The 18,950-nt window shown below is 42.3% G+C and overlaps 1 protein-coding gene across 3 annotated transcripts in view; it reads left to right on the top strand.

The window, feature by feature from the left end:
- Nucleotides 1–18,950, top strand: part of nsmce2 (NSE2 (MMS21) homolog, SMC5-SMC6 complex SUMO ligase) — a 234,009-nt gene that overhangs the window by 188,934 nt on the left and 26,125 nt on the right. The window contains exon 6 of one of the 3 annotated variants that reach the window (XM_068032435.1): nt 1,397–1,868. The exons of the other annotated variants lie outside the window; for them this stretch is intronic. Within the exon in view, the coding sequence (XP_067888536.1) occupies nt 1,397–1,533 (137 nt within the window). The 3' untranslated portion in view covers nt 1,534–1,868. Of the gene's footprint in view, nt 1–1,396; nt 1,869–18,950 lie in introns of those variants that run through there. 3 annotated transcript variants of the gene reach the window in all.

The following is an 18,950-nucleotide window of genomic DNA, read 5'->3' as shown; positions in this document are numbered from 1 at the left end:
CATTTAAAATATAAAAAATTAGAGTCCTTGCAAATTTACAGTCTGAGGTTGCTTGAAGTCCTCACAGTCGTCCGATGTGGGGAAAAAAGGTTCTTCCACAGTAGAACAGTCCGTAGTCTAACTTGGGCAGGTGATGCTTTCCTTCTCCAGCGAATTTCAACAATTAACAACTTGCAAACACTTTCAACGGAATCAATCTGACTTTATAGATTGTCACAATCTAATTTCCCTTTCTTCAGTTTAAATTACCAGATATCTCTGTCTTTGCTTGACTTTTTAGAATTTCGAGAGATAATAATTAAACAGCCAAAAATCCTATTTCCTTCAGTTTTAAATGGTTGAGAGCTCTTTTTCAGTGCTGACACCACAGCTGTCTGTGTCTTCTGTCTGTGTGTTCAAACTGTCTTACTAACTGCCAGTTCAAACTGAATTGTAACAAATGTAACGCATCAGGCTCACCCAGTGGCTATTTCCATGGTATCGAGAATGCACCCTTTGAATCGCTGTCTCCAAATGGCTGTTTCTAAGGTAACGAAAATGCACCTTCCTATAACTCCTAAGACTTGCTGGCTCTTAAAGTAATACTGATCCCTTGCAAGCCTTAAAGGCAAACGGCATATTCCGTTAAAAAAAGAAACTACAGGACCATGACAGTAGGCATTAACCAACTTAGAGTTTAAGTGTTAATAAAATTTCACATTTCTTCTTTATACCTAAGAAAGCCTGTTTATGCTCATTTCTTTGCCTTATAATTGGAAAGTGGTGCACAAGGATTCACCAAGGGGGAGTTCAAAACGCAGCGTGTTTAAAATTAGACCCTGTTACAGTAAGACCAGGTAAAAGACCCATCGACTTTCTCACCTGGTTGTAACAATGGTCTCTTTCCCCATCACAGCCACCTCGAGGGCAGTGTGCGGAGGCGGTGAGACTCTAGGTGTGAAGGAAAGATCTGATGGGGAGGACCCTTCTCACCGCCAGCCAGGATTGTGGGGAAGGAGTAGGACAGTGGGAGTTATGAATGCTAGATTATGTATCATGATTGTTACAAAAACTGTGATTTTTAAAAGTTTTGAGATTGAGTCAGAGAAGTCAGGTGACCTCACATCAACTCAGCCTAACGACAAGACAGAAATCTTGGTTACCAGGGCAATAAGGAACCCGATCGAAGATCTTTTTGAAAAGCAGAGACTGCAGTGCTATAAGACCTGTAGAACAATGAGTTTCACGCTCCCAGACTTTCAGATCATAATCAAGGAGTCAATGACTCTGAGAATGTAAATGAATGCCAGCTGCTAACACCTGGAAACAATGGAAAGCCCAAGTGCCTCTGCCGTTGCCAGACTTCTGGACTTTACATATTGAAAAAGGATAATTGGCTACTGACTTTTAATTCCAGATAAATTCAACAGATTTTCTGAAGGAAGACAAGCTGTAAGGAAGATGACCAGTGGTGGCAGCTCTCAGAAGACTTATGCAGCGAAAGGCTGCAAAGACTTGAACCTGTTTTTAGAGTTGAAGTTTGCAGAGAAGTAAACGACCAACAGGTTCACCCAGGATCACCTTATTCACGGAAGTCCAGGTCGAAGGTGCTCAATGAAGTGAGCGAAGAGGACATTGACTTTGAGAAAGTTCTGGGAGATCCAATCCATTGCAATTGAGAGGTGTTTGGGAATTTTAACTGCAAAGATTTTGCCATCAAAGGAGGGCTGTATAACGTACAAGTGTGGTGTGAGGTTTTCAAGTGTCTTAATGAGTAAAGAAAATGCCATTCTTTGTAATTTGTAATATTAGCTACTTACAAAGTACTGTTTAGTTAATCGGGATTTCTTTTAGTTTAGTTGTTGTAATAAAAGTCTTAAAACGTGAAATCTTTTCGTGTAATTCTGTAAATTGATCTGGGGAGTTCATAGCTTGTGTTTTAACGTTAACTGTCTCACAGAGGTCGCAACGGGTACTAATTGGATAGCTCTTCAAAAATGTTTGCACAGACATAATGGGCCAAATGGCTGCCTCCAGTGCTGTATGATTCTATGAAAGGAATGGTGTCAGAACTAAGGTATTTTGTATGCTACCCATCCAGATTAACAGCATTTTGTCCCAGGTGCAGTCAGTTCCTTTCCATGAAATGATGTATGATTACTGATGATGAAATTACAGAGGTATTAAATGTTGTTTGTTGTAGGAATGTATTTACGTTGGCTGTTGCATGAATAGCTGTAAATGAACTGGGTAGACCACTGTTTCAAGCAATGTTTAGAAATGTTTTCATTGAACATCAGTTGGAATGTGGAAAATATTTTGGAGGCCACAGTCAGTCACTGCTACAGCTTACATAACTTGACAGAATTTTCAAACAAGTATAATTTTTCCAAGTTTCCATATTTTAGGTGTAAGATTGAATGGTGTGGAGGGACAATTTCAGGCTAAACAAACAACCTGATAAATTAACATAACTGAATAAATTGTTTGCAACTTCATTAGTACTGTTCAAATTAATGTTACCTTGATAAAACAAGGCTGAGAAATTGGTGGCTTTAATGCCAGCTGTTCACAAATTGTCACTTGCAGCTATGAATCTGTCTTTATGTGGTCAGCTGAAGCAGAATTTTATGTATTGGCAACTTTAGCAACACAGACTGCATCTTTAGTTATTCCAGCTTGAGTGAAATTCTTCACATTCCTTTTAACTCCTGTCTTCCTTATATTGCATTGCAACTCAGTCTGCTGTCAAGAATCATGATCTTGAGCCCAATATTGATGGCTGGAGCCCTGTTTCTATTGGCTATCTGTTGGGTACCTCTGCTGCTGGATCTGTGCACTGACTCAAATTCTACTGCAATGACATGAATGGGAAGTGATGGTTACAGTTTACTGTTCCCATTCATAAAGTCACTGGGATGAAACATTCTCGCATTACCAAATGAACAGCCACTTTAAAACAGAGGAACCAGAATGACTGAGAGCTACCAATTAGTGTAGTTATCTCTCATTGTACCATTATAGTTATAGTTCATTTCCCCTTTTAAGTCACATGCAACTTGTGACCATCATAAAAATGTACCTTTATCTAGAACTTGTGAATTACTTAAATATATTTATATCTGGAGTTGCATTCACCTAAATCAACAAAATTTAGTTTAAAAGTTGGTTTTGTTTCCCACGTAACTAACTGTACTCTTTTAATATGTAAATGGTAAAGAATGTAGTGGGGGCGGTGATTGTTATCTATGTGGGTGCACAAACTGCATTCTAAATTGAGTGCTCGTGAAGTCTGAGTGGTATATTTATCCACAGTCAGAATTTATATTCACTCAGCAAACTGTGATTCATCAACAAGAATGCTTGATTTTTTGCATGTACTGCAGTTATTTTAGGTTTTTCATTCTAAAGAAAACATTTTATAAATCAAGGGTGCAGTAAATTTCCCCTTTCACGATGCAGCAATTATTGTTTCAGCAGGACTGAAGCCCAAAGCTGATTAATACAGGCTGGACTTTGTGGCCTGCAGATGAAATCATGGCTAGAAATGTTTGCTTGCCAACTAACCTGGAGTGAGTTATTGTCGAGATTTGGCTAGCAGAAAAATAAACAAAACTCACCAATTTGCAAGTGGCATAAATTTGTTCACTATTTCTCTGCTGCCTGCAGCATCTAATATTTTTTTGGGGTGGTGGGGGGGGGGTGGGGGGGGACGGGGACTTGAAATACATGGCAAATGGATTGGTATTTGCAAAAACAACATCTGGGTGTAAATCTTCACCAGAACCCCAATGTTTTCAGTTTGCGGTCTTTTTATCTAATCCTTTGAGGCCTGTTGCAACTGTTTCATACCTCTGTGCATCAGCTGCTTGCCCTTGAGAAAGCTGCTTTGCTATGAAATTGTGGAGTATGTTGTGATTAAAATTGTTTCACCTGTAATCAAACATTATTCTGATAGTTTTACATGCCTGTGAAGATCGAGACAGGTCTGGAATTAATGTGTGCTTTCAGTCTAGCTGCTAACAATCCTATGTATAATTGACAAACGTATTTTGGATTTTTGGATTGAGAGGTAGGTGACGGTGTGAGATGTGTATTCAGCAATAGCTCAGAATCAGAGTTACTTCGGCCGACACATTATCAAGAAGCGAATAGTGACATTGGATGCATATTTCCAGTGGTCCGATTCAGTCACTTGACGCACGTTCACGCTGCGCTAAGTTTTCCGAAATCAACTCACTGCCTTTCAGAAGTCTTTTCGCTGAACGTACGCGTGGGGCTTCTCCAGTTCGGCAGCATAATTTGTCGCAATGCCACTACACTTCTTTATTAATGGTAATTTCATGGCCTACAAACGTAGCCTTACTCTGACGAGCCAGGTCTTACTGGAGCAGTGCATCTTGCAACGTGTGCCTTTCATTAGGCTTTTTCCTGCACCCTTCAGCTTGAAAAAATGTTTCCCTGTAAGTTTGGAAGTGCGAGCTGAGATGGGCACAGCAAGGGCACGTGGGACCTCAGTGAATGGCGACCAGCAGTCTATCTCCTTAACCAATGAGATTTAAGAACAATGGAGAAGGAGGATGAATTAGAGTCAAATTAGGTATAGAAATAGAAATATATATCAAGATTGGAGTAAGAGAAAGAGAAAAAAAGAACTTTGTGTAAATGTCTAAGAATTGGCTGCATGTAAGAATGTGACTCAACAGTTTATAGATTTTTAGATTAGAGATACAGCACTGAAACAGGCCCTTCGGCCCAACGAGTCTGGGCCAGAAAGGTGGATTGGCATTGTATTAACAATTATCACCTTGTACTTAGAGTTTGTACTTAATGCAAGTATCCTAACATTCTGTGGCAAGTTTAATGTGCAAATCCAACAAATAATGGGGAGATTGAGGGTGAGCTGCTGTTTGTGTGAGGCAAACGGTGGAGTGACATAAATTGACCAGCAAGCTGTAGTTTAGTTTAGCGATACAACACTGAAACAGGCCCTTCGGCCCACCGAGTCTGTGCCGACCATCAACCACCCATTTATACTAATCCGACACTAATTCCACATTCCTACCATATCCCCACCTGTCCCTATATTTCCCTACCACCTACCTATACTAGGGGCAATTTATAACGGCCAATTTACCTATCAACCTGCAAGTCTTTGGCTTGTGAGAGGAAACCGGAGCACCCGGAGGAAACACACGCAGACACGGAGAACTTGCAAACTCCACATAGGCAGTACCCAGAATTGAACCCGGGTGGCTGGAGCTGTGAGGCTGCGGTGCTAACCACTGCGCCACTGTGACGCCCATAGCGATTCGCAATTCTGTTTTGGGCCGATATGCACATTAATAGTGACGTGCATCATGATCTCCTCATTAATTTTCCAGCAAGATTTGGGCCAATATAAACATAGATTAAAGTATCAGAGAGGAGTATACAGTATGGACAGTTCTGTTATCAGTCAGATTTCCAGGTTAAAAAGCTGCTGGCTGAGGTTGGCAACTCTCAAGGGAGTGGAGAAATTTATGAAGATAATGATCAAACACAATGCAGCCTGAATTTCGGGAAAGAATATTTATGGGCATAAGAGTGGTTTCTGAGAGCAAGCACGTTTACATTTAAAGGATTGTTTGGAAAATTATCTTGGATGATTATTAGAGAGCTTGGTTAGTTGTGCAGTGATCATCTTCCACATTTTTTCAACTAAGAAGCTTTTCATAATGGTCGGAACTAAACCAAACATGAGAAAACACATTGGAAAAGTTTACAAGGCAGCCAACATAGAAGTTATGGAGTGGACAGAGAATATCTCCTATGGTGACATTTCAGCTTAGTTAATGGAAGAGTCCATTTTGGGGTTTGTGATAAAGAAAACCTGTCCTGAAAACATTCTATTCACACAACAGCGCTCCTTGTAATAGTAATATTTGGAGTATTTACGGTGCCCAATTTGATACAAAGGATTTATTTTGAGCAATTAAAATGCCTATTTTGTATTTTGTTAATCAGTTACATATTTAGATCCTATTTGTAGGTAGTATGTTGATCACATAACTATCAGTGTGGCCTGTAAAATGGCGTTTTAATTTCCAATCATAACAGTTGATAAACTGAGAGTTGTGCAATTCTGATACTCGAGCATACATTCTGTTCTGAGTACATTGCACCCTGCAATGTTTACTTATGAAAAGGTAAACTAATTGCACATCTTTTAGCACAAGATTAATGTGGCTTCATGGATCTTTATGTTCAAATTTTATTCTGGCAGTTTCATTTAAAATGAATGTGATATTGACCCTGCTCATAATTAAACATTCGGACCAAAATGGGAAATGTGACTATTGAGCAAATGTAATCCATGAGAAAAAAATTTGCTTCTAGCTTTCCGTTGTGGTATTGGGTGTTAATACCAAAAACAGATGTAATTGCATAACTATTCTCAAAAATAAAGTTTGCCATAGCTTTCACATGTTTACTTATTCATGTAAAAGTCCCTCGACCACCTTTAAATCGGGGAGCAACCTGCCCCTACCTTGCAGCAAATGATATTCTATGACTGCCTTATAGAGGATGGTATGTGAACAATGTAAGTTGGTTAACCCTTTCAAGTTTTGGTTTCTTCCAGGAGAAAGTCTTTTCTTTAGTCTTGCTGCCTCTTGAGGCTCCCCCAGTGAAGACATGAGTAAATAGACCATGTGGTGTAGTTGGCCATACAGACTAGAAGGTCCAGGATCAATTTCTGGTTCGTTCTAAGTTTGCTGATCTCATTTGAAGTACTGCAATTGGCCTAGCTGTCCTTAACTATTGAGAAGAAATGGGATCATGCTCCTCATTGCTAACCAGTGACATTACTGCAAAGTGTTTACTGAGAAGGTGAGAACATGATTGGGCCTAGCTGTAATACTCGACTTGTGTGATTCATAATCATAATATGATTAAGTAGAGTTAGCACAGATTTATGAAGGGAAGTTGTGTTTGACACAGTTATTTTAAGAATGCAACTAGTAGGATGGATAAGGGGGAACCAGTGGATGTAGTGTATTTGGATTTTCAAATAATTTCGATATGGTGCCTCACAAAAGGTTATTACACAAAATTAGGACTCATGGGATTGGGGTAATATACTAGCAAGGACTGAGTATTGGTTAGTGGACAGAAAACAGAGAGTAGGAATAAACAAAACATTTTCCAGTTGGCGGGCTGTAACTAGCAGGGTACTGCAATGATCAGTACTTGGGTCTTAGTTATTTGCAATCTATATTAATGACAGATGAAGAGACTGAGTGTAACGTATCCAATGTGCTGACAATACAAAGTTATATGGGAAGTAAGCGATGAGGAGGACGCAAAGAGGCTGCAGAGGGATATAAACCAGTTGGGTATATGTGCAAGAACATGGCAGATGGTATACAAAGTACTGAAATGTGAAGTTATCCATTTTGGTTGGAAAAAATTCTGCTTTTATATTTTTTCTATGGTGAGAGACTGGGAAATGTTTGCATTCAGAGGAACCTGGCTGTCCTTGCACACGAATCACAGAAAGTTAACCTGAAGATACAGTAAGCAATTAGGAAAGCAAGTGGTATGTTAGCTTTTGTTACAAAGGGATTGGAGGTTTCTTAAATCTCTTCATGGGATGTGAGCATCACTGGCAAGTCCAGCATTTGTTGCCCATCCCTAATTTCCCTTGAGAAGGTATAAGAGTAAAGAAATCTCACTACAATTATACAGGGCATTGGGAAGCCACACCTGGAGTACTGTGTGCAGTTTTGGTCTCCTTACCTATGAATGATATATTTGCCCTAGAGGAAGTGCAACAAAGGTTCGCTAGATTAATTCCTGGCATGAGGGGATTTTCCTATGAGGAGAGATTGAGTAGACTAGGCCCGTGAAGTTTAGGAGAATGAGAGGTGATCTAATTGAAACCCATTTAATTCTTAAGGGGCTTGACAGGGTAGATCTCGAGAAAATGTTACCCCAGATGGAGATTCTAGAACATGGAATCAAAAACTCAAAATAAGAAGGTCGGCCAATTAAGACTGACGTAAATTTCTTCACTCTAAGGGTTGTGAATCTTTGGATGCTCAGTTGTTGAGTATATTTAAGACAGAAGTCGATAGATTTTTGGTTACTAAGGGAATTAGATATGGGGATAGTGCAGGAGGTAGAAGTTCTCCAGCTTCTATTTCTTATGTTCTGATGGCTTTCATACATTTTTCTGTTCTTAATATCCTCATTGTAGAATAGTGAGCTCTTCAAAGATTGTCTGCCAAACAGCCAACCCATTATTATTATTATTACTGATTATTTCTATGTCTTGTCATCTGACAAAGATATGTGCCATAGTTCTTTGGCCTCCTTATCTCGAGAGACAATGGGTAAGCGCCTGGAGGTGGTCAGTGGTGTGTGGAGCAGCGCCTGGAGTGGCTATAAAGGCCAATTCTAGAGTGACAGGCTTTTCCACAGGTGCTGCAGAAACATTTGGTTGTCGGGGCTGTTACACAGTTGGCTCTCCCCTTGCACTTCTGTCTTTTTTCCTGCCAACTGCTAAGTCTCTTCGACTCGCCGCATATGTGCCATATTTATACAAAATATTCATGTGGTGTGGAGGCCCATAAAACACACAAATCTATGAATAATGGTAACACTAATGAGTTCTAGATTGTGACCTAATTGAAAGAAGGTTGTTTAATAAAATGATGAGAAAATGTCTGTCTACTTGAAGCTACATATGTGATTTAATACACCTTGATTAGTTTTACAAGTTTGTCACCTTTGGTAGCCACAGCTAACCTGATTTTGATTACAGAAGGTGTCAGCTGGGCTTGGTGGTAGCATTGTCTGAGTCAGAAGCTTGTGGGTTCAAGCCCCACCCCAGAGACTTGAGCACTTAATCCAGGCTGACACTTCAGTACAATACTGAGGAAGTGCTGTCAGAGGTGTCACCTGTTGGAAGTGATATGAAACTGAGGCCCTGTCAGCTTTCTTAGGTGGGATCTAAAAGATCTCATGGCACTATTCAAAGAAGAATAGGAGAGTTCTCCCCAATGTTCTGGCTAGTATTTATCCCTGAACTAAAATAATTTTTTTTAAAAACAGATTATTTGGTTGTTATCTCATTACTGTTTGTGGGACCTTGCTGTGCACAGGTTAGTGATTGTGGGCTGGATTTTATGCTCTCCCCTGTGGAGTGTTTGAAGGTGAGGAGAGCATTTAATTTGACAAGAGGATGGTGGGTGGACACCACATAACCTTCGTACCTCTGCTCCAGTTAAGTCCATGGTGGGAAGTTTCGTGGACGGCCTTCCCGCCCCAAAGCCAATTGAGACCCTGAAGTGGGAAATTAATGCCCAATTAAGGGCCTCATCCCGCTGCTAGTGGTATTAGCCCAGTGGCGGGCGGGCCTGTCGCCACCTGGGAGCACAACAAGCAAACCCCTATGGGGTGCTTGCCGGCTCCCAGCGGGCAGGTCCCTCATTCAAAGGCACTTACAGTGATCAAGGTACCTGGCATCGGGATCTGGGGGGGGGCGAGGGGGGGGGGGGGGAGCATGTGCGTCGAGAGCCACCCTTGCTGCCAACCCCGCTACTCTGCAATTCTCCCACCCCACGAAATCCCTCCTGCCATCACCCACCTGTGGCCTGGGACCATTGATGATCCTGGCCTTGGGTGAGTGCTTTACCAGCAGCAGCCACCATTTCCACAGTGGCACTGTGTAAAAGCGTTACCGGCTCCAGATTGGGCGGCAGCTCAGTGGACAGGGCTTCCATTACCGGGGTTCTTAATCCCAGGAAAGGCACACTGCTGCCTAGCTAATTGCCTGATTGTTAAGTGATGCGGCGGGCCTTCCTGAGAAGAGGCGACGCGGGTCTCTTGCCGGCTTTTCAGCTGGTGGCAGAGACCCCCAGTCGCCTCCATTAAATACCGCCCTGCCTTTCCTACTACAACAGTGATAATGCATGTCTGCCAGTGGCTTTTTAACCCAACCACTGCATTTCTGGGTTTCCTGACCAACTAAATTGAGTCGATTTCAAGTCCAGTATTTAAAGGGACATTGCAAACATGAAACTTGATGGATTCTGCAGTTAGGAACAGAACACAAGGAAGTAACAATGGAGTGCACACGCTCAAAGGTTGCACCTTGTTTTAGTGATGTCTTCCTGGATGCGATGCTGGGGGCTGTAGGGGCCTGCAGAGAGTTGTTACTGTTCCCAGCTGACAAGAGGAGGAAGTGCAGCTGGAGGTAACGGAGGAGTTCAGCAGCAGGAGGGTGGTGCTACACTCCTCAATTCAATGTCAAAAGCGTTTTAGTGGCCTAAGAAGGGCAGGAAAGGTGAGTACTGTGGCACATTCAACTACATCCTGGTGTGTGTATCATGCCAAGCCTCTCACTCTGTTTTTGGAAGCCTACTGCAGAACATCATTCCTCACACCAACTTAACTTGCAAGAGTACCCGTCCTTCTCTGTTCGTATATTTCATCACATCCCATCTGTCCATCCACCACTGACATTCACCCTCATCTTTATGCAATGTCATATCCATCCCTCACAGTCACCCTCAACAAATGCTCTCCATGCAACTGTTCAATGCAACATTTTTTTTAAATTTTATTTCATTCATGGGATGTGGGTGTCACTGGCTAGGCCAGCATTTATTGCCCATCCCTACTCTTGCAAGAGAAGCGAGTACAAAACATGAGGGAGACGCAGAAAACTGGAGGTGGCCCTCTAGCCATCTCGCAATTGACAACTGCAAGGGAGGAGACACTAGACATCAGCGGGGTCTCTGCATGCTTGGCCATTCAAGGTGGAGGTCTTCCAGTTACCTGGTGACAGAAATAAATATCAGACAGCTGCATGGCATACAAAGCTCACTCATGTTGATTTGATGTCAGCAGCGAGTGAAATATGATCACGTGCTTAATGATCACTTGAAACATTCTTACCTGGATTAGTTTGGGCGGATACTTTATTCGGCCAGCACAGAAACGATGGACTGAATATCCTCCTCCTGTGCTGTACTTTTTCTATGCTTCAATGGTTCTAATTCATGTCTTTAATCTCCCACAGGGCCATCAAGCATCCTGCAGGAGGTGGTCCAGCTGTTGCATGGTATGTATGAATCCTGTGATGGTGCACCGTCCGAGTGAGTGCCCTCCGAGTGAGTGCCCTCCTCTGAGGAGTGGCTGACATGAAGATGACGGCCACTCCTCAGAGGCGGTCACTCACTCTAAGGGTGCACCATCACAGGATTCACACATACCATGCACCAGCTCCGATATTCACACTTCAGTGGGACCAGTAAGGCAGACTCGCACATTACAAGTGAGCAAGAACAGATAGTGCAGACAGGGACAGCAGTAGAAAGTTCTCGTCAGAGGCCGCAGTATGCTTCAAACTCTGCTCAGCTGGATGCAGATGCTGTAACCTCGGAGCAATCAAAGAGGATACTTTGGGAGCAGTAGAAAAGAAAGTGCAATGTACAGGCAGACTTACATTTGCAGAGAGATTGGACGAGTCCATCTTGAGCATGAGTGGCTTGATGTCGCAGGTCTTTGATATCTCTTATATGTTCTTCCATGGAAGGAGTGGCCACCTGCATGGAGCATCAATCAGCAATCAAATGAGTGCATGCAGGCCATCATCACATATGAATGCCACCTTATTCAGGATTGAGGAAACCCTAACCTTGGCTGTTTATCACCCCACTGATCTGCAGCAAAGTACTCTCCAGCTCATTGCTAGCAGGATCATGAGAGGGATGATGGTGAAAGGGGACATAGAAGTAGGGACTCGGCTCAGAGCTCTTCCACTTCTCGCCCATTGCCCCCACCACCCTTAGTCAGCACTCCACATGCTGCCTCGTGTCTGCCTCTGCATAGGTTCAGGTGGAGCTGTCTTTGATGGAGCTTCCGTGGATTCCGAAACCCAAGAGGACATTGGCCAAGAGCATCTCAGTAGACAGAGTTGGGATCTAAGCAGCCTGCTTGTACCTCTTCAGAAGTCACAGGGTTTACATCACATAGAAGTGCTAGGAAGAGGAAGAGTAAAGATTTGTAGTTGCACATGGGTATGCACATGGATGTGTTACACAATGTTAGATTCTGTTTATTTTTTAGGCCACATAAATTCTATTTATTTCCATTTTTGGCTGCTGCCTGGCAAGTGACCTTTTCACTTGCAATGAATAGTAAGACATGAATTGATGCCGAGGAATGGGGGGTTTAGTTGTTTGGAGGACTGCTTTGTGTTGGGAGTGGAGGGGGGAATGTGGCTATTACAAGTGGTTGTCAAATACATGGACTGTTGGAACCTAAGCGAACTTCACAATAATGAAGGCATCCCAGGCAGCAGTGTGTGCCACTGCTGGTGCCTTAGCTGCATTACATTCCTCCTCTTTCTCCTCTGACTTGTTCCTCCTCCTCCTCCACCTTGTTCCTCATGCAGGTCATGCCTTCAGCTGCCTTGAACCCAAGCTCTGGAATTCCCTCCCTAAACCTGTCCATTTCTCTATTTCTGTTTCCTCCTTTTAAAACCTGCCTCTTTGACAAAGCTTTTCGTCATCTGCCCTATTACCTTCTTATGTGGTTCGATGTTAAATTGTGCTTTATAGCGGTCCTGGCCATTTTATTACATTAAAGGTGCTATATAAATACAAGTTGTTATTGCTCAAACTTCACTGCTGTGCAATGTCGTACAGAGCCCAGCACACCAGAACCATTCTGGAGACCCTGGGTGGTGTGTATTCAAGGGCATCTCCAAATCTGTCCTGGCACCTGGAGTGATCTTTCGCATACCGACAGCTTACTAGGTGACACTTCTGGTTGTCACATGACTTTCATTGTATTGCTCCTGGGCCTCATTGTTTGGGTTCCTCACACATGTCATCAGCCAGGTTTTAAGTGGGAATCCTTTGTCTCCGGGCAGCCAGGTGGGAAGTCTGCTTTGAGGTGTGGAGAGATCAGGGAGAGTGGACTCCTGCAGGACGAAAGCACCATGACAGCTTCCCGGAATCTTGCGGGTACCTGCATAAACATTGTTCTGTGGTTGCACACCAGCTGCACATTGATGGAGTGGAAGCCCTTCCATTTCACAAACACTCCTGGGTGATCTAAGGGTGCCTTAATTGCCATGTGTGTGCAATCGCTGATACCCTGCACCTGTGGGAAGTGAGCTAGAGCCACAAACCCAAGCGCCTGCTCATTCTGACTGGCATCATCAGTGGCAAAGTTCACGTAGTTTGTGTGCCAGGGCAGACCATTATTAGTCACCTGTCTATGTATTTGTGGGCTGCCAGCTGCAAGATCCGGCAAATGTCTCCAACAAAGCTCTGAAAGAAGCCAGAGGCAAAGAAGTTGACAGCTATTAGTAAAGTGTGGCCACCAGGCCAAGCTGGCAGCAGGTCTTGTTCCAGCACACTACAAATGTCTGCCATCCTCTGTGATGCCCTGAGCCTCTTGAGACACTGCTGTTCCTACATGTCCTCTGCCTGTAGATCCTATGTTGCTGGTATGGCCTCCTGCGAGCTGCACCTCTCTGCTCATTTTTCTCTCCTGTGGAGGAGCAGATTTGTTGCTGCTCCTACTGGTGCTGCTCCTGCTGCAGATTCTCTTCACTGCTGCTGCTGGTGTTGTTGATACTGGTCATCTTTGTCCTCATCTGAGGTCCAGAGTAAACGGCATTAGTAGCATCCATACTGATCTGGTAGATCACAGCTCCAGAGTGGAGACCAGATGTACAAATCTCCAAAGTTGTGAAACCTCTCAGCGGAGCACAAGTACTATGAACAAAGCCTTTCGCACATCAGACAAGAAAGCAGCTGTGAGGTTTCAGTACTTATTGGCATATTTCCTTATTATATCTTCAACTCCTTTAGTTGCCACTGTGTTCTCACCTTGCCTTTACCAGTGAGTCCCAGGAACCCACAGTTAGTTCCAAAAGCCTTGTTAGTATCGCTGTAATTGAGTGATTAACGTATTGAAATTGACTACCCGTCTCTCTCAAGGGGGTTGCCTGCACGCAGCCTAACACGCTGCAGTTAAATGTGGAAGTGGACAGATTGGATATGGGTTCCCAATGTGCTGCCATTTTCCTCGCTTTGAATTACCCACTCAGTTCCAAACCAACAGACACCTGCAAGTTAAAATTCACCCCACTGAGTGCAATTGAACAGTTTTTATTTTGGGTCCACTCTCAGTATCACCAAACAGATAAAGGAGGTAAGTTGTATGACACATTTAAACCCCTGTCACCAGTGAGCTGATTTGAAAATTTGCAATGAACAAATGTCACAAGATGGTTGTGATCATGTAGCAAGATCAAATCCCATGATCTCTCATTATGTGTTTTATTTCTGTCATGTCATAGATATCACTTCCTTAGTGGCCTACTGATGTATCGGCTGGAATTTTTGGTCACCTATCCAGTGATACCTGCTGCAGAATGTACAAGTAAATGTTGAGAGAGTTTGGGTGTCTTAGCCCATGGTTGAATAACTTGCATGCTGACACATGAAAAATGTCAACTAGGGTGAAGTGGTGGTGTTCTCAAAGGATGCAGTGAAAAATGGCAGAAAATTGGGGGAAGCGGATGAAATATGGGTGTAAATTTTACTTTTGAATAGAAGCTAAATTGAGGCACAAATTTAGACAATGGTTGGGTGCCATCTATTTGTGTATTGTTATCTCCATAATAAATATTATATAAATATGATGTAATTGCTTGTGGTGTAAAAGACTGTAGTCTAATTAGGAACTATGAATAATGTCATTAATAAAAACGGTAGCCCAATATTGGCTTATATCATTTCAGCTGTCTCTTGGGTTATCTTACTATTATTGTTGAATTTAAAAAGTTACTGCAGACTGATGGTGCTCCATAATGCACAACCATGAGTCAGATCAGGTAACTCTGCAGTATATTAAAATTCCCTGTGCTGCAATTATTGAAGGATTACACCTTTGGATATCTAATAAGATATTGACATTAGGGAATGTTTTAGCATAAAATTTCATGGTTTGTTGTACAGTATTGTACCCTGTTTCCATGGACTTTGAAAACAATACAACTTACAATTGTTTATTAGATCATTCAAACTCTTGATCAAAAATGCAATGGAATTAGGACATGAGCAAGCTCTGCAGCTTCATTCTGAGGATGAACTTAAAGCCCCACAACTCCTAACCTTTTTAATTTGAATAAAAACAGTGTTGGAAAAGTACAGATGGTCAGAAAAGATACCCAGTTATGATTCAGAGTCCCATTTAAAAGGTAACCTTTCTGCTTCTGACCAAACAACTGTGTGCTTTCTGTTCTTATTACAGATTACCAGCATTCACATTTGCTATTTTTTGTAACCTTGGTAACTTTTGTTGAGTTCTCTCTCTAAAAATGCTTTCACCAAAACATGGGTAAGTACCATCTACATTTATTGAAGTACAGCAGACTTAAGTAATTAAACTTTTTAACTTGCAGGTTGTAAATTTAAAACACTGGCACTGAAGAGTTCAAAGCCATAACCTTGCATATCCTGATAATTTATTACAGGTAGTGTATTTTATTGGCATGAAGGAAATAATAGTTCTGCAAAAGTTGTTGCTCAGTGATAATGCTGTATCAGTCTTTGAATAAACAACAGCACTAACTTTAGGATTGACCTTTTTTGCCAACAGTGCCAAAACTATCTTTCTTTGATTCCTTTTAAATCATTGGAAAACAGGGAGGAAATGTGATTTTTAAAAAATTCTTTTCTATGTGCTTCTGAGTAATATGTAGCAGTGCTGATGTTGCCTGCACATCAGTGAATCCCTATTCTTGGCATCAGCGTCGCAGGAAATAGAAAGGAATATCATTGAAGAATCCTGCTGCAGATTATCGGTGACCCCTGTTGGAAGTGAGCACGTGTGAGTGCCAGATGATTACAACTCACTGGGTTTGAAGTACTTGTAGAGCTTTCCCCCAGATTGATATAATTACTGTCCGTGGAGGGGAGGAGTATTATGAAGAGTAGGTGGTACAAAGACGTTTGAGAGAAGATATTTTCTTCAGGCAGTGAAATACAATTTTCAGCATCCAATGTGTAGCATGTGAAATGGGGGAAGAGAGAAGCATTATCCTTCACCAATTAGTTAGCACACTTCAGAGATGTCAGCTTCTACAGTTATATCCAGTACTTACTAATGCTAGTCCATAGCTGCTTTAATATGTTTTTCAGCTACCAGTGGCTTATTGTGGGATGGTAATTTCTGTCAGGTTGTTATTACAGGTACATCGAATATATTTCTGTATTCTCTAATGTCAGATAACTATTTATTATGTGGCATCTGTCACAACAGTTTTGTTTTTTTATTTGAAAGCTAAGAATTCTGTGTGTGTTTAAAAACTGAGAAAAAGGATTTTCTGTGGACATTGAATGCTGAAACTTGCTGTTTGAACTGAGTGGGACAGACTGCAAGACACCTGTTCCAAGCAACTCAGCAGAGGGAAATAAGAGGTCACATGACTTATTGTTAGCGTTCAGTTTCACTTTTGCTTTGTGAAAGACAAATGCTGGACAGGCAGAAGGCAGGACAAACTGGTTGGGACCTGTTTTTTGCAGACCAGGGAAAAAAACCTCTCCCTGAAAAAAGGCTTGCCTCTCTTGTAAAAAAGAAATTCTACGTTTGAGGTGGTGGCTGTGGTCTGTCTGGAGAGAGAAAGGCCCAGGAAAAGACAAGTTACTGGTCTCTGTGGAGGAAGGCTGATTTGCTGAGAAGAAGCCCTGCATTTTAAAGGTTAGCAGATTCCGATTTCCTCCAGTCTCTGAAAAATCTCTGCCTCAGGAGTAATTCCTGTTGCCTTTTATGTTTTGGGAGATCCTGATAGCTCAAGAAAGCTTCTATTGCTAGACTGCTATTTTAAAACCCAAGTAAACCTGTTGCTACACCCTTTGCTGAAAGATCTGTGTGACGACTGCTGCAGTTAAATTGCCGTGAACACCTACCCATCACAGACTGTTCATCAACCTCGCCTGGAGTGACTTAGAGTGGTATCCGACTATTCGACTCAGGGACACCTCACCGACCCTGGAATATCCTACCAAAACATGACGACCTAATTATTTTATTATACCTAAGGAACAGTTGTAAACTAAAACATCCTTTTCTCATGGTTAACTGTTTTTTTGTTAATGTATGTGTGTGTGCATGTGGGTTAGGAAGAATAAGGAGTTATAACATCTCAGATATAGATTTATCTCATTATTATTTAAGACTTAGATTATTAATAAATAGTTAATTTTGTTATTTAAAGAAACCTGGTTTGGTGTGCTTTATTCTGGGGGACAAATAGAATGTTTAATTTGGCTACTTTCCGGTAGGTGGGAAGCTTTACTAATATGCTTTGACCTGTGGAGTAATGGGACTGAATTAACAGTGCATTACTCCTACCTTGGTCGTAACATTATTGACTACACATATGGTTTGATTCCTTGCAAAAAACCACCCATCTCCAACCTCCCTTTTCTTTTCATAGTTCTTGAACATTTTGCTTCCCAAATCTGTGTTCATCGTTCCCACAACTCCATGTTTGAACTCCTCCAATCAGGTTTCTGTCCTACCACAGCACTGAAATGTGCTGATCAAAGACATAAGTGACATCCTCTGTGACTGTGGTAAACTATCCCTCTTCATCCTTCAGACTGGAGCCTTTGTCATGATTGACAACACCATCCTCCTCAAACGCCTCTTCTCTGTCACCCAGCTGGATGGAAATGGTCTTGCCCGGTTCCATTCTTAGTTGTCCAGGCATAGTCAGGACAATGGCTTCTCTTCCCACTCCCATGCACTCACTTTTGGAACTCTCACAAGGGTCTGTCATTGGTCCCCTCCTTTTTCACACTTGCCTAATTCCAACAATACTCAAGAAGCTCAAGATCATGCTGGACAAAACAGCCTGCTTGATTGGCACCCCATCCAACACCTTAAATATTCACTCTCCACCACCAGCACACAGTGGCAGAAGTGTGTATCATCCACAAGATGCAGCAACTCTCCACGCCTCCTTCAATAGCACCTTCCAAACCTCCGATCTGTACCAGCTAGAAGTGTTGTGGGAACATCTTAAGAGGACCAGCTTAAGAGAGGACCACCGTAAGATTCTGTAAGTGAAGGTCACTGGAGGAAGTGATGTCGCATCGCACATGACCAGGGAGTTGTGGGTGTAGCCAGACAGAGTGAAATGTTGGTGTGGCTCCTGCAGTAGCTGTGTATATATTTGTTCTAGCTTAACTTATAATAAAAACCCACATATTCTTTGGATATTACTTGTTGTCCTGTGAATCTTACAATAGTTCACATACCAAAGGAACAAGTAATATTACAAGAAGAAAGAGGGCAGCAAATGCATGGGCACACCACCACCTGCACATTTCCCTCCAAGTCACACACCATCCTGACTTGGAAATATATTGCCATTCCTCACTGGGTCAAAATCCTCGAACTTACCCCCAAGGACACTGTAGGTGTACCTACACCACATGGACTGTGGCGGTTCAACGCGGCGGCTCACACCACCACCTTAAGGTCAATTATGGGTAGGCAATAAGTGCTGGAGTGGAAATTTCCTCCAGCTATAATATTGGGAAGACCTAAGCCGTTGTCTTCGGTCCCTGCTGCAAACTGTTCCCTAGCCCCTGGCTCCATCCTTCTCCCTGGTCACCATCTGAGGCTGAAGCAGCCTGTTCACAACTTTGACATCCTATTTGATCTAGAGAAGAAATGAATATGGTCAGGAGTTCATCACCAGGGCTACTTACTTTTAATTCTGTCTTGATCCCTGGCTCAGCTGCTGAAATTTTCATCCATGCCTTTGTTAGCTCTAGACTTAATTACTTCAATGCCCTCCTGACCAGCCTCCCATCTTCCACTCTCCATAAACTTGAATTCATCCAAAGCTGTGCTGCCTGTATCTGAACTCGCTACCAAGTTTTTCACCT

Source organism: Heterodontus francisci, chromosome 5 (assembly GCF_036365525.1).
Source record: "Heterodontus francisci isolate sHetFra1 chromosome 5, sHetFra1.hap1, whole genome shotgun sequence".
NCBI classification, from domain to species: Eukaryota; Metazoa; Chordata; class Chondrichthyes; order Heterodontiformes; family Heterodontidae; genus Heterodontus; species Heterodontus francisci.
This window is presented reverse-complemented; position numbering and strand designations above follow the sequence as displayed.